The sequence below is a fragment of the Glycine soja genome, chromosome 20 (assembly GCF_004193775.1).
Source record: "Glycine soja cultivar W05 chromosome 20, ASM419377v2, whole genome shotgun sequence".
Taxonomy (NCBI): Eukaryota; Viridiplantae; Streptophyta; class Magnoliopsida; order Fabales; family Fabaceae; genus Glycine; species Glycine soja.
Window position 1 is genome coordinate 41,784,305 of NC_041021.1, and position 25,651 is coordinate 41,809,955.

Genomic DNA, 25,651 nt, shown 5'->3' on the forward strand with positions numbered 1-25,651 from the left:
TTTTCAAATATTAATATAAGAAAATAAGATTTGAAAATAAAATAATATAAGTCTTGTCTAATATTTATGAAAATAAGATAAAAATAGAAAATATTTTTTAAAATTAAATAAACCCTTAATCTTCCAATGAATTAAAAAAAACATTAATCTCGGACAAGCGAACATCTTATCAAAGAAAAAGGAATCTTAGGCCACTATTGTGTAGGCCTTTTTTAACAGTGTGTATTGAACCTTTTTATTATTATTTCGGTCCTATATTGAGGTTGAAACAATGGGCATGACATAGCCAATTGCAGAGGAAGCACACTTTGTATACAACAAATTCCATCCATGGGATTGGAACGTCCAAAACCATGATGATATGATTATGAGGTACCTAACTGAAAAGCTAAGCCAATACTATGGATCCGCGTTTGTTTCATTTTACAAATCTCCTCTTCTAGACAAGTCAAATATGTAAAAAGAACTTAGTGTTAAATTCTTTAATTTAATGCAAAAATTACATTTTATCACTTTAGTTAAACCGAAATTTAAAGACAGGTCTGATTTTACTCAACAAAAATCAAATATTCAGACTATGTTTAGAAACGCATTCTGTTCACCGTGAACGGAAAAAATTCACATTCTAAAACAAAAATGTCAAAGAAACTATGGGTTGTTTTTACGTTAAGTCCGATTCTTCAGCTACACAAACATACATTTAAGGATTATAAGATTAATTTAGTGTGAATGAAAAAGAAAGAGAGAGAAGAGAATATCAAATTTTTCACTAACAAAAAATTAACGACTAATAATTAATATTTATGGATAAAAATACTTTGATAAAAAAAAATTGATTTTGATGCTTTCTACGGTAAAACCAAACAGGCAAGGAAGTACCATGTGTCGGGGGGTATCAGCTGTGTTGTCAGTTTGTTATAGCTACACATATGGCAAGAAAAAAACAAAGTGTCTACATTAGGTAAACAAGCATTAAACCAGTTTTAGAACTCTCCGGTTATGATTCAGCACACGAGGTGATGCCCAATTGACATAGCAGACAAGTATTGTGTGTCCACCTGTGCAATGTGCATTGTGCAATTTGTGCTGTGTTGTTTCTTGCATTACACGTATTTTATTTTAAACTCAAACAAACATCCTTTCCTTATATTTTGCGATTTCACACAAATTGTGTAAAATTATAATACCGCGCCTTCAAAATTTTACCCAAAGAAATTTTTTTTTCTTTTCTTTTACAACTTCCTTGGCATGCCTTGCTCAGGAAGGTTTCTGTAAAACTTGCTAAATAACAAAATAGTTTTATAATAAGAATGAAATTTAAGAGAGATAAGAGTAATTTATTGGTAAAAAAAAATGGCAGTTAAGTATTTTCCACACATGTCCTAAATTTTCCTGTACCGCTGCTGTCTTCACATCTTAAGAGTAAACCAAGCATAAAAATATAAAATTTTGAGTTGGCTAAGGTGCTTTTCAATCCCAAAGTGAATCTTAACACCAAATTACCATCTTAAATATTGAATGACTTCCTCACGAGTCATGAATCATCAGTCATAACTGCATCTTTTCCCTACTACCATATCCTTAGCAGATTTTGTTATTGACAAAACTGAATTTTGCTTAGTTTATAAAGTATGCACATCAGAAAATGTTTCTGATGTACCAGGTCTAGGACTGAATTTGAACAAATCCAATTATGTCAAATTAGCCATCAAAGTTGGACATTTGTTGCTTTCAATTAGTATTCGTTGTTTTGTTTTGTACCATAAATTTTTAACCACTACTAAATTGCAAACATGTTTTACTAATTATATATGAATTTAACGTGAGAAATTTCATGATTGAAGTCAAAACTGTACTTGCAAATTAAAGCAATGTTGCACCAATATATATGACTTAAGTCTACGTTGATTTTCTCTATTCACAGTGGGGACTGTGGTGATGCACAGGGAAAAGGTAAAGATTCTTGTTGAGGCTGGTGCTGACTTAATAGCCTTTGAAACAATTCCAAATAAGCTGGAGGCACAGGTATTTACTAACAAACAGATTCCACTTCTTTGTTACTTGCTTTTTATGTCTGCACCAGTAAGAATCTGTAATAGAAATGCACAAAATGCAGTGTCAATTATCATTTACTAATACCATAGAAAGTTGGAAACTACCATTGCAATTTTGTCTAGCTTCATCTTGATTTTGAGCAATCTTATTAATTCTTGTTACAATTTGATAAATAGGCTTGTGCTGAACTTCTCGAGGAAGAAGGCATAGAAACTCCTGCATGGTTTTCTTTTAGTTGTAATGATGAAAGCAATGTGGTTAGTGGTGACTATATCTTTGAATGTGCTTCAATAGCTGTGATTCATGCAGACAAGTCGTTGCAATTGGAGTTAACTGTACTGCTCCTAGATTTATTCATGGATTGATTTCATTTATCAAGAAGGTGCGACTTTCATATAATACTGTGTTCTACACTATCAAAATGTGCTAATTGGCAATATTATTTTGAATAACTTGTGAGTTGGCCTTCTAGTTGATTGTATACGGTGTATGAAATGTTCTTTAACTAGTGTCTTTAAGGTACTCGTAGCTAGAAGACCTTATAAACTATTCTCTAAGTAAGAAATGCTAATAACACTATTTTGTCCGATAACAGCTCACTTTATGACGCTATTTTTTAACACTCCATTTTTAAGTAGCAGGCAACAAGTAAACCAGTACTTGTATATCCCAACAGTGGAGAGACTTATATCGCTGAGAGCAACCAATGGGTTATGAGCTCTGCTTCTCTCTTTTTACATGGCCCCAGCTTGTTTTTATGTTCATGTTTAACCAACTTCAATCTAATTGCAGTTATAATAAATGATACTTCCCATCAATTTAAATATGCCTGAACCTCATTTTTGTATGTTTCCAAGTCCTTGTTTTGAATCTTATAATTGACAGGCTATAATTCACAAAGTGAATTTCAAAACATAATCTGAAAGCAGTTACACTAAAAAGCAAATCAACATGCACACATTCTGCATACGCTGCCACCTTAGTGGTGTGGACAGAACACTTTTTTTTGTCAAACCACAATGTGCTATAAGAATTCGTATATATGATTCTAGTTTAGTATCATCAAATTGATAACCTAAAATTTGTCTCAAATAAAAAGATGAAAGAATGGGGGTTTTGTAAGCAAAAAGACTTGAAAGAACATAAATTAGTAGTACCAAATACAGAGAGAAAACAAAGGTGCTTACTGGTGTCTAACGCCTAACCAATTCAGAAAGAAAGTGGTTGTCTGCAAAAAAAACTTTCTCACTCTTTAAATTCACCATCAATGAAGTCCTAAGAGGGATCATTTTGATCGAGTTGGCCTTCAAGCTGTTTATTGCTTCAGCAGTTGCCAGAGCTCTCCATTAACTGTTGTCACGATAGGAACCTTGTAATCCAAAGCCATCCTTCTCGATGCCAGACCATCTATCCGATCAAGTGCATCATCTGAACTGGTTACCACCATCAGCTGAATGTTCCCATTGGCTATAATGTCACCAGCATGAGGCCTCCCTTCATGCAACTTCAGCACTCGCTCTGCCGGAAGTTTAGCTAAGTTAAAGAACATGAGCTGTTCCACTGGTAGCAACAATCTTGAAGCCATTCTCAACAAAAGCTATTGCTATCTTCTCAAGATGTGGCTTTGTTAAGTCGCTCAAGCTAAGGAACACAGTACCAACAAGTGGTAACTTCTGGCCAGCAGCAATTTGAGCCTTAGCAAATGCAATATTATATGAAGGGTCAATACCCATGACCTCACCAGTACTTCGCATCTCAGGAATTAAAAACACGTCACAGCCTGGGAACTTTGAAAAAGGAAGAACTGCTTCCTTGACTGACACATAATTAGGGATAACTTCTTTTGTAAACTGTAAATGATAGAGGATCTTTCCAGACATGACAAGGGAAGCATATTTAGCCAAGGGATGGCCAATTGCTTTTGATACAAATGGAACTGTACGAGAAGCTCGAGGGTTGGCCTCTAGTAAAAATACATCCCCTGATGGAGTTATTGCATACTGACAATTCATGAGCCCACGGACATTCAATTGTTTAACCAAGTTTTGTGTCCACGACCTGATTGTCTCCAAGCAAGAAGAAGGAACAGTTCTGGTGGGAATAGAGCAGGCAGAGTCACCAGAATGTATCCCAGCCTGTTCAATGTGCTCCATTATCCCACCAATGACAACATTACCTTGTGAGTCAGCCAGTGCATCAACATCAATGTCACAGGCATCAGATAAATACTTGTCAATTAATACAGGGTGCTCTGGATCAACCTCAACTGCATTTTCAAGGTAAGTCACTAGTTTATCATCGTTATATACAATCTACATTGCCTGACCACCCAAAACATAAGAAGGACGAACAACAACCGGGTATCCAATATCTGCTGCAGTGGCAGGTGCATCAGTTTCACTCCTAGCAATTCCTCCTTTTGGGTGTTCAATCTTTAGTTCATGAAGCATCACATTGAACCTTTTTCAGTCCTCAACAATATCTATGGAATCAGGAGATGCTCCCCAAATGCGTACATGACCAACCCCACTAGCACATGCTGGCTTGTGTTCATCTAGGTATTGTTGTAAGGGGAAAGATAACTTCAATGGTGTTTGACCTCCCAATTGTACAATGATACCATGAAGCCTTTCCAAATCAATAATGTTCAAAACATCTTCAACAGTCAACGGTTTAAAGTATAGACGGTCCACTAGTGTCATAATCTGTGGAGAGTGACAAGGGTTACATATAGTAAGAGTAGCAACTGCACAAAACTCAGCATAACTATCTAACTGGTCAAATCTTAAGATAAGTGGGAATCAGTTCCCATTAATGCTTAATATCAGAATTGGTAAGATATCATGCAGGGACAATTTAATCATTTTTAAAAAAATGATGATAGATAGGGGACACGAAATTTAAACTTAACACTTCATTAAAGCTTAATATCAGAATCGGCCAATATCATGCAGCATCAGCAAAGTTTGCACCCCAGTTAAAACTTTTCACTACAATCCAATTATCACAAAAGAGAAGAAAACAAACCAGAAGAGCAAAGGATGCATGACAACAACAGTAGTCAAACTCAATCCCTTGACCAATTCTATTTGGTCCTCCACCCAAAATCAAAACCTTCTTTCTTGTAGTGGGAGCAGATTCACACTCAAAATCATAAGAAGAATATATATAAGGAGTATTAGCTTCAAATTCCGCTGCGCAGGTATCAACTCGCTTATATGCTGGAGTAACACCCAGAGACAATCGCTTATTGTGAACTTCTTTCTCAATGGATTTAGTTGCAAATACTATCTGTTTATCACTAAACCCTCTTTTCTTCACCTCATAGAAATCAATATTTGTCAAATCAGAAAAATTATTAGACAGCAAGAAACTTTCCACATCAACCAGCTCCTTGAACTGCGTGAGAAACCATTTGTCAATGTAACTCAGCTCAAAGATTTCATCAATCTGCATCCCTCTTTTCATTGCAGGATAGATGGCATAAATGCTCTGGGTTAGGAACTTGGAGGCTATACTTCAATTGCTCCAAGTCATAGTTCAACTCCTTCACTTGTGAGCACCCCCATCCACAGTATCCACACTCTAGAGGGCGTACTGCTTTTTGAAATGACTCTTGGAAGTTTCACCCTACAGCCATCGCCTCACCAACAGATTTCATCTGTATCGTCAATATTGGCAGAGACCCAGGAAAGTTTTCAAAAGCAAACCGTGGAATCTGCACCCAAAAAAAAAAACACATGAGAAGAGTAAATCCAATCTTTTGCTGACAAAAAGTAGCATTGTGACAAAATTCACATAGTTTACTCCATGACAAAAATCAGTCAAAAATGTTAGTTTAGTTAGTTCATCAGATTATAAACTCAAAACAGTGACTTATTACCTATACAAAATTTAAAACTACGTTGGTAACATGATGGCAATATCATCAACAAGTAAATTTCTTATCTTAGTAACCACATAATCAATAGAGGGCTCAAAACTAGCAGGTGTCTTCGTTATATCATTAGACAGCTGTCATCTTCGCAATGGGAAACCCGGTAGCCTTAGACACCAGAGCCGAAGACCTGGAAACCCTGGAGTTCATCTCAATCACCATGACCTCGCCATTCTCAGGATTAACTGCAAACTGCACATTAGACCCTCCACACTCCACACCAATCTCTCTAATTATAGCAATTGAATAATCCCTCAGCCTCTGGTACTCCTTATCCATCAAAATCTGCGCCGGTGCAACGGTAATTGAATCCCCGGTATGCACCCCCATAGGATCAATATTCTCAATGGAGCAGATGATAACAACATTGTCAGTTAAATCCCTCATAACCTCAAGCTCATACTCCTTCCACCCCATCAGAGACTTCTCAATCAAAACCTGGTTGGTCAAACTAGCAGCAATCCCAGCCTCGCAAATTTCCAACAAACCTTCTATGCTATACGAAATTCCGCCGCCGGTGCCGCCAAGCGTGAACGCCGGGCGCACAATTAACGGATATTCGCCGATATCATTGGCAATGCTGAGGCACTCATCGAGAGTGGTGCCAATGCCGGAGGGAGGGGTTTTAATCCCAATATTCTTCATGGCCTGTTTGAAGAGTTCCCTGTCCTCAGCCTTCTTGATTGCGTCGAGTATGGCTCCGATGAGTTCCACGCCGTATTTTTCGAGGGTGCCGCTCTTGGCGAGGGCGAAGACGAGGTTGAGGGGTCTGGCCGCCCATGGTGGGGAGGAGCGCGTCGGGACGCTCCCATTCGAGGACGCGCTCGACGAGGTCCGGCGTCATGGGGGTGATGTAGGTGCGGTCGACGGTTTCGGGACCGGTCATGATAGTGGCGGGGTTGGAGTTGATGAGGACAACCTCGTTCCCTTCTTCGCGGAGGGCCTTGCACGCTTGGGTGCCGGAGTAGTCGAACTCGCACGCTTTCCCGATGACGATGGGGCCCGCGCCGAGGATCAGGATCTTCTTTATGTCGGTCCACTTGCCCAATTTGGGGGCGGGTGGTTCCGCGACGGCGACGTTGGAGCATCTGACACGCGCGGGGTTGAGGCACGTGGTGGGAGGAGGACATGGGCGGAGGGTGGTGGCCGGAACGGCGTTGTTTTGGGAGAGAGGTTTAGAGGAACGGAACGGGAAGGGGAGTGAGGGAGAGAAGGGAGAAGTGGCATTGTGCTGTGGGTAGAGGCGCGAATCCATCGCCTCACCTTTCTGAAACGGCTATATAGGGTGCACACGAATACAACGAAAGGAGGATCACTATTCACCGTACAAAAATATTAGGAGCATGGTCGTTAAAATCACGATTTAAATCATAAAATCTTACTATTAAGGTTTGACGAGTTAAATCAGAAGTAAAATTAAAATCAGAGTAAACTCATCAGATTTAACACAGACGCGGGAGAGTTTGGGTAGACTCGCGAGTCTGCTCCCAGTCCGTGGGTTTACAAAAACCCAAAACGACATCGTACGGAAACCCAAAAATCAAAATGACTCTTGCGACTCACTCACTTTGTCTTGTTCAAGTTTGGTTTGGGTGTTGAGCTACTCGCGTCGTGGTGGTCCTCGTCATCGCTGTTGTGCTAGTCCTCGTCATCGCTGCCGTGTTAGTCCTCGTCATCGTCGAAAGCCCTCATTTCATGACCTAGTTTCAATCTTTACTCCACGACGCTACGGTGTTTTCTTTCTCAAAGTTTCTCTGTTAATTCATCTTTGTTAATTGAAACGATGCTTATTAAAGGAGTAATTGAATAGCATGTTGCAAACAATCCTGTACATCACTAGAACCTGGTGAATGAAGTGCATTTTCCTAAGCTTGGACATTTCTCCAAAACGTCATTTGTAGTGACATCCTTTATAACTAAGTTGTTATTATGTGCCAACATGTTTGTGTTTGAAGCCCATTACAAGACACACTAGATCATGTCCCTATTACATGCCTGAACCTATAACTTGCACTCAATGGTCCATTACTTGCAACGTTTCCAATCTGATTTTGATATAATAATGAAGACTTTAATAGTGATGATGATTCTTGTACCACCCCAGCTTTTACTAGGAAATCCTCCAAAGTCATTTCTCCAAGTGCTTGTTGCCTTTTGAGTAATGGCTCATTCCTAGCAAGGCTATTGTTAGCTTCATTGTAGTGTGGTTGGCTTTTGTGGATCTGAGACCAAATTTCATCCATAGTTTTCTTGCAAATTGGGGGAAGGACAAATAATGACTTAGAAATGGTGGTGGGTTCTGTTGCTACTACACTTTTACCCTTTGCAGCTTCATCAAGGGAGGGTAATGGTGGGTTAACTTGGTTGTTATCATCAGAGTTAAGATACTTTGGATCATTGAGAATGATGTAGTATCTTTTATTTAAATGACAAGATCTTAGTTAATAGTTGCTAACTCAAATTCTAAAATTTCCCAAAAATTCTACAATTTAATTGTTCTTACAAACTTGGAAAGTAGTCTTTAGAAAGGGAATGCATTAAGAAGATAAAAGTATGTTGCCCTGCTAATTTCCAAGAGGATGGGAGAAGAAAATTAGGAATTACCCTCTATCCTTGTGTAGATCAATTATTGAATGTGTTTAACTACTTGCTTATGTGTAGGTACTACATGCACCCTTTATATATTGTTAAGCTCCTCTTAGAGCATAAACAAATACCTAATGTTAATACATAATATGAGTGCTAATAGTTTGCTAAGCTTGGTGGGATCTTAGTTTAATGTTTACTGTTTAGTGTTTGATTTTTACTGCTTTATATATTGTTTGATTTTTACTGTTTGGTGGTATTAATTATTGGTCGCACGCACACACAACACTTTAAGAAAATCATATATTTCAAAGTAATATACAGTAAATTTTTGTAATAAGGTTATTTTGTATAAAGGAATATTAATATATTTTTTTTATTTGAGTAAACTCTTATAAGTTTACAATTCGATTCTACGAATCGAGTTTACAGAACCTCCACGATTCTACGTAAAATCGCAAATCTGATAATCTTGATATTCATTGGGATTTTGAAAGAATATTTTAGTATAAAAAAATCTTACACATTTTAAAAGATTCCATAAGAGTGTTCCTTTATTGGTTTTTTTTATTATAGTTTGAATTTTAATGTATTTGTATTGTAAGAATTCAAAAGATCCATTTTTTTTGTTACCAATGGAATACAAATAATTTTATATTCTGTAACCATAAAAGAAAAAATGGCAGAATTCAGTCAAAAAATTTCAAGATTCAAGGAGACTATTCAAGAATCACTAACTATGGTATCTCGTTCTGGTATTTTTTTTTTTGACAGTTTAGTATTTTCCACATACGTCCTAAATTTTCCTGTACCGCTGCTATCTTCACATCTTAAGAGTAAACCAAGCATAAAATTTTGAGTTGGCTAAGGTGCTTTTCAATTCCAAAGTGTCTCTTTAGGCCAAATTTCCATCATAAATATTGAATGGCTTCCTCGCGAGTCATCATGAGTCATAACTGCATCATTTCCCTGCTGCTCTATCACATCCTTAGCAGGTTTTGTTATTGACAAAACAGAGTTTTGCTTAGTTGATAAAGTATGCACATCAGAAAATGTTCCTGATGACCAGGTCTAGGACTGAATTTGAAAAGGGACACACAAATGGGAGACACATAAATAAGTCCACTCGTTAGAAATTCTTATTGTGACACTTATTAGAAATGATAGATCACTTGCTCCTCCGGCAAAAAGTTAGCCATTTCATTCAGATTATTATAGTTTCTTCCATTACAGATAAAAACACACTTCAACAGTTATATACATTTGTCTTTAAGTTTCCCATATGTTGCCTCTGCTATGCCTCTTATAGTATTAGGAGTAGTCCTGCAGCAGCCACCAAAAAGGGAAGCCCCAGCATCACGCCACTTGCCTATGTAGGAGACAAAATCATGCTCTGCTGCCCCACTTGATTTCTATAAGACAAATTTTAAGTTATCAATTTGATGATACTAAACTAGAATTATATATACGAATTCTTATAGCACATTGTGGTTTAACAAAAAAAAAGTGTTCTGTCCACACCACTAAAGTGGCAGTGTATGCAGAATGTGTGCATGTTGATTTGCTTTTTAGTAACTTCATTTAGATTATATTTCGAAATTCACGTTGCAAATTATAGAATGTCAATGAAAAGATTCGTAACAAGGACTTGAAAACATGCAAAAATGAGGTTCAGACATTTAAATTGATGAGGAAGTATCATTTATTATAACTGGAATTAGATTTGAAGTTGGTTAAACATGAACATAAAAACAAGCTGAGGCCATGTAAAAAGAGAGAAGCAGAACTCACCACCCATTGGTTGCTCTCAGCGATATAAGTCTCCCCACTGTTGGGATATACAAGTACTGGTTTACTTGTTGCCTGCTATTTAAAAACGGAGTGTTAAATTCTGTCATAAAGTGAGCTGTTATCGGACAAATTAGTGTTATTAGCATTTCTCACTTGAGAATAGTTTATAAGGTCTTCTAGCAACGAGTACCTTAAAGACACTAGTTAAAGAACATTTCATGCACAGTATACAATCAACTAGAAGGCCAACTCACAAGTTATTCAAAACAATATTGCCAATTAGCACATTTTGATAGTGTAGAGCAGAGTATTATTTGAAAGTTGCACCTTCTTGATAAATGAAATCAATCCATGAATAAATCTAGGAGCAGTACAATTAACTCCAACCGCAACAACTTGTCTGCATGAATCAGCTATTGAAGCGCATTCAAAGATAGAGTCACCACTAACCACATTGCTTTCATCCTTACAACTAAAAGAAAACCACGCAGGAGTTTCTATGCCTTCTTCCTCGAGAAGTTCAGCATAAGCCTATTTATCAAATTGTAACGAAAATTAATAAGATTGCTCAAAATCAAGGAGAAACTAGACAAAAATGCAATGGTAATTTCCAATTTTCTATGGTATTAGTAAATGGTAATTGACACTGCATTTTGAACATTTCTATTACAGATTCTTACTGTTTCAGACATAAAAAGCAAGTAACAAATAAGTGAGTCTGTTTGTTAGTTAGTAAATACCTGTGCCTCCAGCTTATTTGGAATTGTTTCAAAGGCTATTAAGTCAGCACCAGCCTCAACAAGAATCTTTACTCTTTCCCTGTGAAAATCTTTCAGTGTCTGGACAGTAACTGCATCACCATAGTCCCCACTGTGAAGAGAGAAAAATCAATGTAGACTTAAGTCATATATATTGCTGCAACATTGCTTTATTTTGGAAGTACAGTTTTGACTTCAATCATGAAAATTTTCATCTTAAACTCAAATACAATTAGTAAATTATATTTGCAATTCAGAACTAGTTGTTAAAAATTTATGCTACAAACTAAAAAGTAACAAAACAGTGAATATTAATTGAAATCAACATAAGTCCAACTTTAATGACTATTTTGACATAATTGGTTTTGTTCACTCACACATATTCAGAGCCATCAGCCAAATACGCTCCATAGCTTCCCACAGAAGCTGCAATTAAAATGGGACGTTTCCTATATCTTTCATCTCTCATAAAGTCAGAAGAATCTTTGGTGCACCTATCATAATAAATTTCTCGTGCCTCACGTGCAATCTCCACACTTCTTCTAAGCATAGTTTCACCTTCTTCTCTAGAGAACCCTTTGGCCTCAAAACCTTGAATAGTTGCCTGCACCCCAACCCCAAAAAGACGGCAAAATTAAAATGTAGAGTTGTAGGGATGAAAAAAAAAATTAATATGATAATTACCTGATAAGATGCTGTTAATATTATGTTTGCTCCTGCATCGAGGTAATCTAGGTGAACCTGTCCACGTTAAGCAAAATGAGTTTCATGAAATGAACAGTTGTTGCCTGTTCAAAAATTAAATACTAAACTAAGGTAATTTTCTATTACATTTTTTTCCCATTCCTTTGATCACTCGTGTGAAACTGCAGATCTTTTAGAAAGGGAAGGAAAATTCAGAATATAGTTAATGGAAATTTCTATACTCGACCAACCTAGAAAGAATTAATGGAAATTCCTATACTAATAATTTATTTTGTATTAAATAAAAATTATACTAATAAACCATTAATTATTAAAAATTGTACTAATAAACCATCAATCGGATATTAATTATTAAGCACTAATAAAAAAAATTTAAAAAGTGAATGTGTATATTATATATAAGATTAACACACCAAGATCCACAAAGGCAACAACAGTTGGGATTGGCAACTTTGGTCTTTTGTTTGTACTCCTCCTTTTCTTTCATCAAACCTTGTTGGGTTATTTGGTTATAAACAGTGTACAATGCGTCTGAAATTTCGTAATCATATCCTATATATGCAAATTGTTGATAGGTTGGTTCACATAAGTAACAAATTAAGTTGGTAATTAAAATAGTTCTAACAAACTAAGCTTGTAGTTAAAACAATTGTAACAAATTACTAATATTAGTGAGTTGTTTATTTGTAAAAAATCAGTATAAATAGCTGAACTACTGCTTAGTTTGTGTGTGTTTCCTTTCTCAATTCTATATAAAAAAAACTCCTTGTAATATGAAACTCATCTTTATAAATAAATTCTGAATTTATTTCTATGATACACACAAACATGTCAACCTCATTCATGAGATAGGTCCTTTAAAATTCTGGATTTCTGTCTATCATTTCTATGATACACACAAACATGTCAACCTCATCCATGAGATAAGGTCCTCCTAATTAAAGCAATGGTTATCTTTTACAAGAAAGTCTAGTTTATCTTATCAAGAATAAAGCAAATAAATTGGTCAATATTATATAATATAGACATGTATCAAAAAAAGTTATATACAATAGACAAGTTTCTTTAATTTGCTTTCATGATTTCAATTTTCCCTTCTTAGTCTCCTTTAGTTTAATGATTTTTTTAGAACAGTTAACCTTTTAATTTTTAAGTCTCTTAAAAAGATTATTCTATATTCTAAAAACACGATACTTAGTGTGAAATTAAATATATAATCATAATATCTTATAAATAAATATAAAATGTTGAGTTAAATTTAAATTAAAAATAAATCATTAACTAAGAATTTTACTTTGAGCATGTATTAAAGTTTATCTTTCTTACTGCGAACACCTCTTCTTATTGGCAGGGCAATTAGCTAAGAAAAACATGCATTTGCCCACCCTAAATGCCTTACACGTAACACCAGGACCCATTAAACAATAACACGTGGACAATATAATCTGCTACGCGTGCGTTGTAAATTCGTTCTTGGTCTTTTTTCTCTTACATAATTTTCTTTGCTGTTTCATGTTGACGTAAGTAGGTCTATCGGTGCTATCATACATAATATTGACAAAGAATTTGTTACGTGTATTTTTAAAGCACTAAGTTTGTCTCTCCTCCCTTTATAAAAGAACTGGGAGAAAAACAACGTATATCCCAAATTTGGGATGTATTGGTGGAAGAAGGGAAGACAGAAAGAGCAAATACTAAAGAAAGAAAAGTTTATACAGGTTATAAATAATGGAATGAAAAATGAAGAAAAAGATCAAAATGAAAAAAATAATAATAATTAAGTATATAAATATAATAACTTAAAGATAATTTGTTAGTGCATGTGGATTTTAAAACACAAGTTAAATAAATAAAAATTATTTATTATGACTATGCTTTGAATATATCGAATATTTAAAAAAAAAACGCAAATTATTGTTTTTATACACATCATTATCTTAGAATTAAAATTTAAAATTAGATAAATAAATATAATTCCATACTGTAGTTATAAGTAACTATCATACCTTTTCCCTTCTTTCAAACAAAAGACAAATCATACTTTTTTCCCAGTTTTTTAAAACTAATCCAATAATGCCTAATTTTATCACAATTCATCTCCGTCATTCACTTAAAAAGAAAAAAGAAATTGTTACATAGAATATTGCTATTAATTCAAATTAATTTTGCAGTTTCTACTTTCTAGTGGCTATGGTAACCCATTAACTTTTTTTTCCGACCTCAGTCATTAGGGAGGACCCCCCAAATATCCATTATGCAGGATCAAATCCAGGTGTTCCACCGTAAATTCTGCGTGTGTTTTCCTCACAAACCGAGTGTTATCAATTAAGCTACACCCATATGATAAACTATAAACTAGCATGCATTAACTCTAAAAGAAAGTTGAGAGTTGAGAGTATTACTCTAAATAACATTCTTAAAAAGAAAACCAATAGCAAAATTAAATGATAAAGAAGAAGAAAAAGTACCCTTCGGACAAGATGTGGGGAGCTAATAAGGCATTTGGCACTCCAGAGTTCGTCATTGAGGTCCGCCCCATGCCTTTCAAGTTCAGTGGCAAAACCACCGTCAATAACGGCGCAGCCACCACACTTATCGAGAAAATCCCTCATAAACGACGGCGTTTCCTTCCCTTCTAACCCCATCTCTTATATGCTTTTGAACAAAAAACAGAGAGGTCTGAGTTGATAAAGAAGTTGCCACCTTATATATAAGTAACACGTATTCTATTTCGGAAGATACACAACTATAGAGGAAAATTATTTATGAAACTACTATTATGCCCCCAGCATGGTATTGACTTACATATTGAACTCCCTCAACAAAAAAAAAAAAAAAAAAGAAGGCTGGCACATTGATCATAAACAATACACAAACTTACACTTTAATATTTTTTTTTTTAATTAGGAGTGTTTATCTCTTTAATGCGTTTCTTGTTACTTTTATTTAACTAAATTTTATTCCTTTAAATTGTTAATTTGATTAATGGAAAATAAGAGTGATATTTTAAATAAAAATTACTGGAATAGGAGTGATGATTGACACGTAGTAAAGATCAAAGTTTTTTAAAAAGTTATTAAATAAATGTTTTAACAATTAATATTTTCCCTGTTCATTTGCCTAAAGAGCATTCTAGGCTATAGTTTTCAATGAAGTGCATGTAATATTTTATTATCTTGTCGTCTTGTACTTGATTAATTATATATATAGTAAACATTGTGATTCTGGTATATATCTCTCTTTTGTTACCGGTGCCCGTTATGGGACATGGAAGCCAATTCATGTGGTTTGGCATATGACGAATCATATACATATATAGTGGAAACTAGTTATATAGTAATTTATTAGAAGAATAGATTCCTGATTTATTTATTGTGACAATTTTTACATGTGGTTCTAATTAATTACTTTTAGAAGATATTCAGAGATGCAATCAACAGGAGAAAAAAAACAATTCTTTATTTTTATTTTTAACCTTGGTGAAACAGTTTTAAATTGTTTGGAAAAATAATTTAAATTTTAAAATATTAATTGAAGTGAGAGATTTTAATATATTATAAGTTATTAGAATTTAATTGTGATTTATGGAAAGTCTGTTTTTATATTCTGATTTAGAATTTAAAATTTCATTTATGGAAAGTCTGTATTCATTTTTAATGGTTTAATTGGGAAAAAAATATAACATTTTACACTTATAAATTTGGAAAATTTAGAGTAAAAATAATGTGTTGTTTTGAAAATAGAAATTAAAAAAAAGACGAAATCTTTTTTCTTTACTTATTTAAACGAGTGAAAGAATAAGTATATATAAATAAATAATTTATAAAAAAATAATTTTCATCCTTTAAGCTATTAGAAAATCTACTTACACACAGTTTTGGACATTTTATTCTATAGCTCCATGGTCTTAATTAATGTTCCGTATGTTTGGTTTTATAACCATGGCATTTAGTAATTTACAATTACTACTGGCAGCGTTTGTTTTACGACTAACTTTTATTTTTAAGTATATTATTAAAAAATATGTTTGATTAATTATTCAAAATGGTTAAAAAACATGAGAATAATTAAAACATGTATTTGTTTGATATTTTTTTCCAAAAAAAATACAATAATTAATGAATTGTTGTTAAAGTTTGTTAAAAAATAATATAAATATTTCCAAAGTAGGTACAAATATAACAGTCCGAATAAAATCCAAAAAATATCACCACAACCCATCAGTGTCCCATGATTATTTTACCAAAAAAATACACATAAAGGGGGCATTAAGAGGGTATTCAGGTAGTAGATAGTAAAGAGGGTATATAATTCTCTTCCTGTAAAAAAAATAATAAAAATATGTGTATTTTCTGATTTTGATTCAATGAGAATAAATATTTCTTTTCTTTCGTGGGATTAAATATTTTTTGAAAGGTGAGTTATAATTTATCCAAGACTAAAAATATATTTAGAGTTAATTATTTATTATTTTATAATAAATACGGGATAAATTTCCCCCTCCTATATTCCTGAGAGTAAAAAATTTATCCGGAAAACAAACTACCTCCAAATAATATTTTTATATAATTTTTATGTTTGTTTTCAGTCTTTTTCTCACTCATCCAACAAAATATATATAAGTGCAGGTATCCTCAATAACATAGTTATCAGTAGGATGTCCCACCGGCCGCCAAAGCAGAGTGTATGCTTGGATTCCAAATACGAAAACTCAATAATATTTTTATTTTCAAATAAAAAATTATTTTTCTTTAATGTTAAAATTTAAGAATGAATATTAAAATTTTCAAAAGCATTTTGCTAACTTCTATCAAAACATAACCTAAATTTATTAGGATTAGATAACATATATACTATCAACAAATGATTGGTTTAAGTGATTGGTCCTTGGACTCCTTAAGCACTTATTAAGGGTTTAAATTTTTATTAGTGTGTATAAAAAACCATTAATAAAAGGGGACAAATTCATCTATGAGTGCAAAAATCTTAGTAATCGATCGGGATACTTTTTTGCAATCTTGGTGATCAAGATATTAATATAAATAATATGTATACCATTGTAATTAGAATAAGTTATACTATTTAAACATTAAATTCATAATATTGTATTTTTTTAATCATATTGCAAATAATCCTTTGTTGAAAATCTTAATGATCATTTTTAAGGAGATCCTAATTATTTTTTGGCAAAATTACATTTTTCTTCACCTAGTAGTCTCTAATTTCAATTTTAGTTCTCTTTTAAATTTATTTATGAATTTAGTCCTCCGATTATGTCAAATTTTGTAAATATGATCATCAAGTCTAGATTTAAACGTTGACTATCACAAGAAAATATTGACGGTCACACGTCACGTTCTGAACATAAATAAGTGCGCCTAATTACTGACTCTAACATTCTTTTGTTTATCATCCAATCAGGACGTGATCGACACGTAATAATCAACGTTTTCTTCTGACAGTCAACATTCAAATCTGAACTTAGAGATCATATTTACAAGATTTGACATAATTGGGAGGTTAAATTCGTGAATAAATTAAATCAGACTAAAATCGAAATTAAATACAACCAGAAAACCAAAATTACAATTTTATCTTATTTTTTTCATACATGAAATTTAAATCTAAAATATTCATTAACGAATCTAAGCCTAGTTAACGACTCGTTGGTTCAAAATATTGTAGTTACCATATTAAGAATATTATCACAAAATCAATATTATACATAAAAATAAAATATTGTTCATTTACTAAATAAAACTCCCGAAAATATGAAGCACCATTTGAGGGGTATCCCGTATCCATATCTTTAGTAGATCCAAATGGTAAGATAAACATAAATTAGTAAGGCAATTTAATTATTATTTAACTAACTTAAAGGATATGCTAACTTTGTTTAAGAAAAAGGATGCAAACTTCGATTTAGGTTTTGTTATTGTAGATCCAGGGTGTATATTAGTTTCGTATGAGCAACTTAAAGACAAGCGAAGACGAAAGCGATAGCTTAATTAGTCGTAACTTCTGTGTCGTGACTAGTGTCTTTTATTCTTTAAATTTCTAATAATATATACCTGAAATAATTGAGATGTACTATAAAATAGATCAGATATGCATTGGTTTATGCTTATCATTGCACATGTCACTTTCTTAATCAGTACGAACAGGAATGTCCATAGATAAAGTTGAAGGATGTCTAAATGTCAATATCTTACCCAACTTCATGATGTTATCTCACTTCTCTAGTGCACATATTTGCACCATCCATGCACTAAATATATGAAAGTTACCAATTGTCCAATAAAATCCATGTACAAATTCCAATCCAACTTTGACATAATCTGCCACTTCTTTTTCACGGTTTCTAATTATCTTGTAGAAGGGCATGTAAGTGTAATATTAAAAAAAAAAAACAGAGAAAGAAAGAACACAATTCTGCAATACCATGTATCTGGCCGGACTAACGTCCATCTCGATTCTCAAGTCTTTGAGATAAAGACAACGAGACAATCATACTAATTGGGTTGCTTTTGAAAATTATAATTTTATTTTCCAATGAAGTGATTGAATCTCTCCACTAAAACAGTCCAGGACCAGGTCTTTTCCATTCCATTATGTAAAAGATAAAGAATGGTATTCGTTGGGAGACAAGATCAAACAAACATATGGAGAATGACGAGTGGCTATTACTTGCCAAGTGGTGGCACCACTATATCTTAAAAAAAATAAAGTATAATAATAGAACACAAAAGAGACATAAGATGAATTAAATAATTAAAAGAAAAGAAGAAGAAAGATAAGATCGTGGATTTGATCTTCTAATCTGTTAATAAAATGTAGTCAATAAAAAAAAATAGAACACAAAACTCTTAACTCCAAATGAATGGATAATGTGATTGCGCTAACAGATTTGTTTGTCCGTGAGATTATTATAACCCATGACGTTTGTAGTTTTTTTTAACACTATGATTAGCTTAACATCTAAATCTTAGACAGTTGCTTCCTGCGCTTTCAAGTTGTTTTCTATAACTTTTTTAGAATATTTTTTTAATCTTTTGTTTGATCATTCCAAAACCAAAATCTGTAATAATTTCGGAATATAATTTTATATTCCAAAAATAAAAAAGGTTCATGAAATAATTTGAAGGTGTAAGAAACAACAGCCTAAATCTATACAAAATGAAATAATTTGAAGGTATAAGAAACAACAGCCTAAATAATTTGAAATATTTATATTATTTTAATTTTAATCTAACGAGATAATAAATAATAATAAATAATTTTGAATTGATATAAAATTTTACATATTTGATCCATACAAAATGATCTTTCAATATAACGACAGTGAGTTTGATCATCTCTCCCTCTCTCTCTCTATCTATCTATCTAATTGCTTCCGTGTAGGCAATCCAGCAGAAAAATAAAATATAAGAAAGCAATTTTAGGGTGCAGGAAGTAACAGCCTTGCAAGGCACATGATAATATTGTCCACTTAAGTTTTTCTTACATAACACCAAATTTCCTTTTTTGTTATTATTTTCTTTCTTTTTTCTTCCTTTTTAATCAACCTATATTCATTTGCCCGTAAATTGCTAGAACATTAAGAATTATGAAGAAGAAAAAAAAATTAAACAATGGGCCGTAAGCATTACATAAAATAGAACAGATCCTTAAGACTTGAGTTTTAATAGCAAATAAAAAAATACATCATATTAGATTTCATAAAAAATTTAAACCATTGTCCCCAGATTCTGGCGAGGTTAGTTACTCGTGGTGGAAGTTCACTTCTAAGATTTTGGTGAAGATCGCAATGTCATTTTAACACTGTCGAATAGGTGTTTTGAGAAGAGAAGTGTTTAAATAAAAAGAGAAGCGGTTTTTTTTTTATATAAGCAAGAGGAGGAGATGCAAACAGCAATTGCCCTTGCATTCACCTCCCAACATAGAAAGTGAAATTTTTTATCATTAGTTATTGGTTACTTTAAAAAACTCTGTTTATTTATTATTCTTTTTTATCTTAATCATTCAAAAAATAAGTGATTACGTTACACACTTTCATGCACTGACTAAAACATGTTTTCAGTACAAGACATAATGTCTAATTAAGAAGCAAGGAGTCTAATGCTCCAGTAAAACATTGAAAATATATAAAGAAAAAGAAAACAATTTAATTTTTTCCACCATCATCCTATTCATCTATAAGAGAAAAAAGTTAAGCAATTAAGAAATTACGAATTGGAAGGGGTACTTACAACTTATTTCTATAGATTTCCATAGGCTATGACCTCCCTGGTGTACACATAATCATCAAGCATCTGAATGTGAAGGTTAGGGACGACGAGAAGGTACAAAACACAAACAAAATGGATTTTTATCTTTGCATATTATTTCACCTCCTTTGCTTGTATCAATTGCTTCTAACATTTCCACCACCTCATGCATTTCTGGACGCTTCTCTGGTTTAGCATCCCAGCATTTTCGCATGATGTTTGATAAGGCACTTGGACAACTTCTTCGAATCTCTGGTCGTAAATGCTGTGTGCAAGAATACAAGAAAATATTATCATAAGCATTAAATTAGGAAAAGATTTTATGTAGAGTTTTGTGTATATACGTAAACAGAATAAACTATTTCCGGAAAATATAAAGAAAAAAAATGATTGTCATAGATATACACGTGACATTTTGCAACAAGCAGATTATTAATTTACTGATATGTGATAGTAGAACTTGCATAAGTATGTTAGGGGTATTCTATGATTAAAATGTTTTCAAATAAAAAAAAATACATATTAATGCATAAAGTAATCATAATCACACAGAACCAGGAAAGTATTGAAGCTATAAAAGCGACCAAGGAACAGTTCAGATATATTCATGAAAGAAAATAATATTATGTGACTTTACAATCATTCTCAATTTCTCATTTCCAATGCATTTTTAATACACAAAAGAAATATGTAGTTCAAAAGATTTTCATCTTTTGTGGCCATAATAATAACTAAAGAGTTTACCATAGGATGTATGTGTATGAACAAATGACTAAATCATGCAGAGTTTAGACAACACGGTGGGAATTTTAAATACTCATATATAGTGGATGAATATGAGATGGGGCAGAAACAGTTCGTTTTATGAACTAACCTGATTAATAACTGCACGTGACACAGCAGCAAGGCTTAGCTTTGAATAAGGCCTATTACAGTAATAAATTTCCCACAAGCAAATGCCAAAGCTATAGACATCACATTTTCTGTTGTAAGGCTTGCCATTTAAAACCTACAAGAGCAAGATTAAAGAGAATTATATTTAAGTCATCAAAATAACACTTCCATATTCTGCCATTTTATTGAACTACATAACATCTAAAGCAAGTTTCAAAGCAATGATTAATTACCTCCGGTGCCATATATCCATAGGTTCCAGTTTCACCTGTCATCTCACTTTGATTTATAGCTTCTACACGAGCAACTCCAAAATCAGCTATTTTCAAATTTTGTTTGGCATCTAACAGCATATTGTCAGTTTTTACATCGCGATGAACAATTTTCTTTGAATGTAGATAACTAAGACTGCAATGGGAAAAAAAAGTTTCAGTTAGGGGGGAAAAGAGTATTGATATCAACAACTGCAAAGTTAAATTAATACAATGTGACTCACCCTCTAGAGAGGTCCAAAGCCAGCTGAATCACAACATTATATGGAAGTTTGTTCTGCCTATTTTTAAACAAGTATTGTTTCAATGTTCCACCAGGAAGAAACTCAGCAATAACACAACATGCCTTGGAAGGAACAGAATTTTGACCACAGCTTGGTAAGGGAATCTTAAGATTTGAAGTGCCCATTGAAGCCCCAATGAACTGTTGGAGAAATGATGTGAAGAATTACAAACTTGTACTACCTTAAGAAAAACTAGGGAAAGAAGGGGGAAAAACTAAGCGTGCTGCATGCAGATATTGCATGTAGTGGTCATGAATATAAATATTCAATACATGAGATGAGAGTGTAAAGACTATAAGCTTGTACTTTTGTGACATTTGGATGATCAAGTTTTTGCCATACAGTAACCTCCTGCCAAAATGATGCTCGTAAAGCAGCAATTTCAACAGCAGTGGCAACACCATCCTCACCCCAGTCCAAGACTTTCACTAAACAATTCAACAAGACGATAAAGTGAGAATTTCTTTAAACATAAAATGCTCTAAACCAAGACTGTTAAGTGTTTCATTTGCAGTAGCAGAAACATGATCTTGAATCAGTCAGAGCAATCTATTTTAAAAAATGAAAATTAATAGTAAGTCATAAATTTTAATATATTAGATATATTATGATTTAAAATAAAAAAATTAAGTAGTATGTTCGAATATATAAAAACAGAAAAAACAAAATATAATTACTCAAAATATTTATTTATATTTTATTAAAGTGAGGGTTGCCTTTGCTCACCCTCAGTGTGGGAACAATATTTCAAATCAACGCGCACATATCACTTGAAGAAAAAAAAAAAAAAGAAGAATAAAAAGTTTTTTCTTATACAATGAAAGCTACAAAATTTGAATATAAGACTTCACACAAATCAGTGTTGTTAAACAGCCGTTATGGCCCCGTCATGACAAAATGGTGTGGCGGATTTTTTGCCAACCGCCACAGGCAATTTGTGAAGAAAGGTTTGCCATGACAGCGTCATAAGACGCAATGATGTGTTTATATGATAGAATTTTGACCACTCATCATTGATAACACTGAAACAAACTATCCAAATCTTTCGTCACTAAACCAAACCCAAAAACAATACCACAACATGCACAGAGCTTGAGAGAATACAGAACCATTTTGTATCTAAAGACATTAAATAATAAGTACATTACTACATTCTAATCAGTATGAGAATGCAATACCTGCAACATCTTGATTGTCATAAGTACCCCTGTAGACAGTGCCATAGGCCCCATTAGCTACACAATATTGTAAATCCAATTTGGTCAAATCAATCTCCCATGACTCTTTATGCCTTTTTGCCTCAATGCTTTTGGAAAAAATCCTGTTGACGTGTTTTTCTAGCATGACATCCAAATTCATCAGATCAATTTTATCGGCTCTAAAATTCATATTTTTGCTGCTAAGGTTTTCCCTACATATCATCTTTGAATTCGAAGGTACAGCTTCCAATCCCATCTTCGGTGTAACCCCACCTTCTGAATGCATCTCGATCCCCCCAAATTTGACAACCTCAAATTCCAAAAACGAATTTGCACAACTGGGACAATAATAAAATTAATTAGAAAAAAATACAAATTATAATTACGTCACTACATTCTTGATATTTGACAACCTCTAAATATTATAACTTTTACATTGTTCTGTTGGTCTGTTTGACAAAAACTAACAGATGGGGGGGGGGGGGGGGGGGTAAACATCGTACACTAACTAACAGAACATAGCTACTGTTGCTAAATAATTCATGAACTAGCAAATTAACTTATAGCTGATAGCCAAATCGACAGTTAAAATAACTAATAAATATAAAATAATATAAAAATACATATTTATATGTTTTATATATAATTCTATTTATGTATACTATTTATTTTAAAAACTAAAATATTGATTTTTAATTATATTTTTATATAATTTTATTAAATAAATAAAAATAAAGTGACATGAGAGTAAAAGGTACGGAAGTCAGAGATTTTTTGTTTTATAAGGGAGTAAATGGAAGAAAAATTTAATTAAAAAAATAGTTAGGGTAAACATGAGAGGAAAATAATAAATTATTTGCTATAAGTTCAAATGTTGCCTCAAATTACATCTAAAAAAAAGGGATAGATTATGATTAAACACTTTTACTTAAGTAAGAAGAAGAGAATCTCTTATTAAAAAAAAAAAAAGCTAATCCAAGAGACAGTTTTATAAATAAGGTTGAGTCAAAACTTAATTCAAATTTTAAGATGATAAGTGTATATGATCAAAATAATGTCTACAAGTAGAATACCAATGATTAATCCAAAAATGTATTAAAGGGGAACAAATTTTCTTTTACATAATTATTTAAATATTTAAATTTTAATAAATAACTATTTAATGCTGTAGAAAATTAATAAATTATGAGTTTCACATAAGTATTTATTATTAATTTTATGTAAAATTAGACATAAAAATCACTACTAGAAGGAACTTAAGTAAACTATTCTTTTCTTCTAACATACACAAGAAGTCTTGAGGGAGGAAGGCTAAAAGCCGATGCTTGCTCCCTTGGATTCGTCACTGTAAAAAGATAATTCCCATTAGATAAACTAATTTTTGGGTTGAATCAAGACTAAATTATACTATTTTTTAAAAATAAAAAATAAATGAAAACCGATAACAACTATTAAGGACACTCCCAGCAATCTATCCCGCATGATTCAAACCTAGAATTTTCTCCTCACCAACCACCTATTCTATTGACTATCCTAATTGTTAAAAGAAAAAAAAAAAAAACTGATTAAAGAAGAAACCAAAACTATCGATCGGAAATCAGTAAGACCCAATTCACACAACAACATGACCAAGACCTACAAGGTTACAACAAAGGAAATCAAGGTTTTAAGGGGACAAATAAAAAAAAATGATTCATGCCAAAAATGTTACAAATCACAATGAAAAAAATGGAGTGGGATTTAAAACATGAAAGTTCCTATGATACCCGAAAAAGTTTAAGAATTTTGGAACAATTATTTGTTAGATTAATAATTAAATGAGTTTAAACACATTAAGAAAGAGATAAGAGAGATTGTACCTAAACTTTTGCAATTTTGAAGATATTATTAAATTTCTCCCAAAACCCACTCGCATTCAATCAATGAATGTAGATCTCTTAAGACACAACACAAAAGAGATTGATAATACCGCTAAACAAAGAAGATGAAAAGAAACTATAGACAATAAATTCGCATTTTTAATGTGAAAAGAAAAGAGCATGAAGGGTAGGGTAGGGTACCTTGTAGCGCCAGGGTTGCTAAGAGTCAAAAGCTTTGGCTTTTGAAAGAAAAGTCAATGCGAGCAATGCAGAGGTAGTCATCGTCTCCAATTCAGTGTATGCCTATCGATAGAAAGAAAGAAAACACCAACTCTTGTGATATGCAACTAATAGAGAGAGAAAAAATAAAAAGAGAAACGCGTTCATATATCCCTTAAAATATGCCAGAGATTATAAGTTACAGTACTGTTAGTCTGTTACATATTCCGTTTTATAAGATATCAAATTTTTATCTTTTTTATATCCTAATCCCTTTTTAAAATTATCAAAAGAATGTATACCCTAATATTTTACTTTACTTGAATACGCAATAGATCATTTATTCCCTTGGATTGGAATTTTTCTCTACAGTCTGCAATGTTCACACGAACTGTAGGAATAAGGGTGAACCATATGCCTATTAATTTATATTTAGTTATGTCCTTTTCTTTTATGGAAGTCTTTTTTTCTACAAGGATTTTTTTTAATAACAATAAATTGGTTGGATTCTAGATTCCTAATCAAGCACTTTTTTCCATAAATGTTCTTCGAATTCAAAGATGTAGATATTTTGTTTTGTTTACAGTGACAAAATACCAGGGAGTTTCTACAATCTTATAAAATAAGGAAAATAACTAAGAGAGTGAATTTCAACCGTAAAATACTGTTAGAATTGACTTTAATTAAAATAATTAATCATCAATAATATACTTTTCACCTCTCATATTCTCATTAAATAATAAATATAATATTAATATACTCTATAAATGACATGTGAATTTCATTAACCATCAATATTGGCTTCTTAACTCTTAACAGTAAAAT

General features: G+C 32.7%; 2 protein-coding genes and 1 pseudogene across 3 annotated transcripts; all 3 read right to left on the minus strand.

Moving 5' to 3' along the window:
• Positions 1–1,952: 1,952 nt before the first annotated feature.
• LOC114403798 lies at positions 1,953–7,307 on the minus strand (annotated as a pseudogene).
• Positions 7,308–9,682: 2,375 nt separating this feature from the next.
• Positions 9,683–14,526, minus strand: LOC114403900 (homocysteine S-methyltransferase 3-like). The gene is made up of 7 exons (XM_028367126.1): positions 14,301–14,526; positions 11,812–11,868; positions 11,505–11,731; positions 11,110–11,239; positions 10,697–10,900; positions 10,370–10,441; positions 9,683–9,990 (listed from the first exon to the last, which is right to left on the minus strand). Exons 1-7 carry the CDS (start codon positions 14,475–14,477, stop codon positions 9,832–9,834), a joined length of 1,026 nt encoding a protein of 341 aa, XP_028222927.1. The 5' UTR covers positions 14,478–14,526; the 3' UTR covers positions 9,683–9,831.
• A 5,428-nt stretch (positions 14,527–19,954) lies between these two features.
• LOC114403899 (serine/threonine-protein kinase STY13-like) lies at positions 19,955–24,957 on the minus strand. Of its 2 annotated transcripts, none has more exons than XM_028367124.1 (7): positions 24,809–24,957; positions 22,728–23,086; positions 21,856–21,977; positions 21,490–21,689; positions 21,227–21,401; positions 20,974–21,108; positions 19,955–20,364 (listed from the first exon to the last, which is right to left on the minus strand). In XM_028367124.1, the coding sequence occupies exons 2-7, from the start codon at positions 23,032–23,034 to the stop codon at positions 20,158–20,160; spliced, it is 1,146 nt and encodes a 381-aa protein (XP_028222925.1). In that variant the 5' UTR covers positions 23,035–23,086; positions 24,809–24,957; the 3' UTR covers positions 19,955–20,157. The 2 variants fall into 2 exon arrangements, with proteins under 2 accessions (XP_028222925.1, XP_028222926.1); XM_028367125.1 differs by lacking the exon at positions 24,809–24,957 and adding an exon at positions 24,036–24,089.
• Positions 24,958–25,651: the final 694 nt, after the last annotated feature.

Excerpts from the sequence above, each read along its gene's own strand:
- LOC114403900 (XM_028367126.1), bottom strand. The coding sequence starts at position 14,477 with ATGGGGTTAGAAGGGAAGGAAACGCCGTCGTTTATGAGGGATTTTCTC. Across the intron at positions 11,732-11,811 it reads TATTAACAGCATCTTATCAG|GCAACTATTCAAGGTTTTGA; the intron begins GTAATTATCATA and ends GTTGGGGTGCAG. Across the intron at positions 9,991-10,369 it reads CTGAGAGCAACCAATGGGTG|AAATCAAGTGGGGCAGCAGA; the intron begins GTGAGTTCTGCT and ends TTTGTCTTATAG.
- LOC114403899 (XM_028367124.1), bottom strand. The coding sequence starts at position 23,034 with ATGCATTCAGAAGGTGGGGTTACACCGAAGATGGGATTGGAAGCTGTA. Across the intron at positions 21,978-22,727 it reads TGACAATCAAGATGTTGCAG|TGAAAGTCTTGGACTGGGGT; the intron begins GTATTGCATTCT and ends TGAATTGTTTAG. Across the intron at positions 21,690-21,855 it reads ATCATCCAAATGTCACAAAA|TTCATTGGGGCTTCAATGGG; the intron begins GTACAAGCTTAT and ends TTTCTCCAACAG.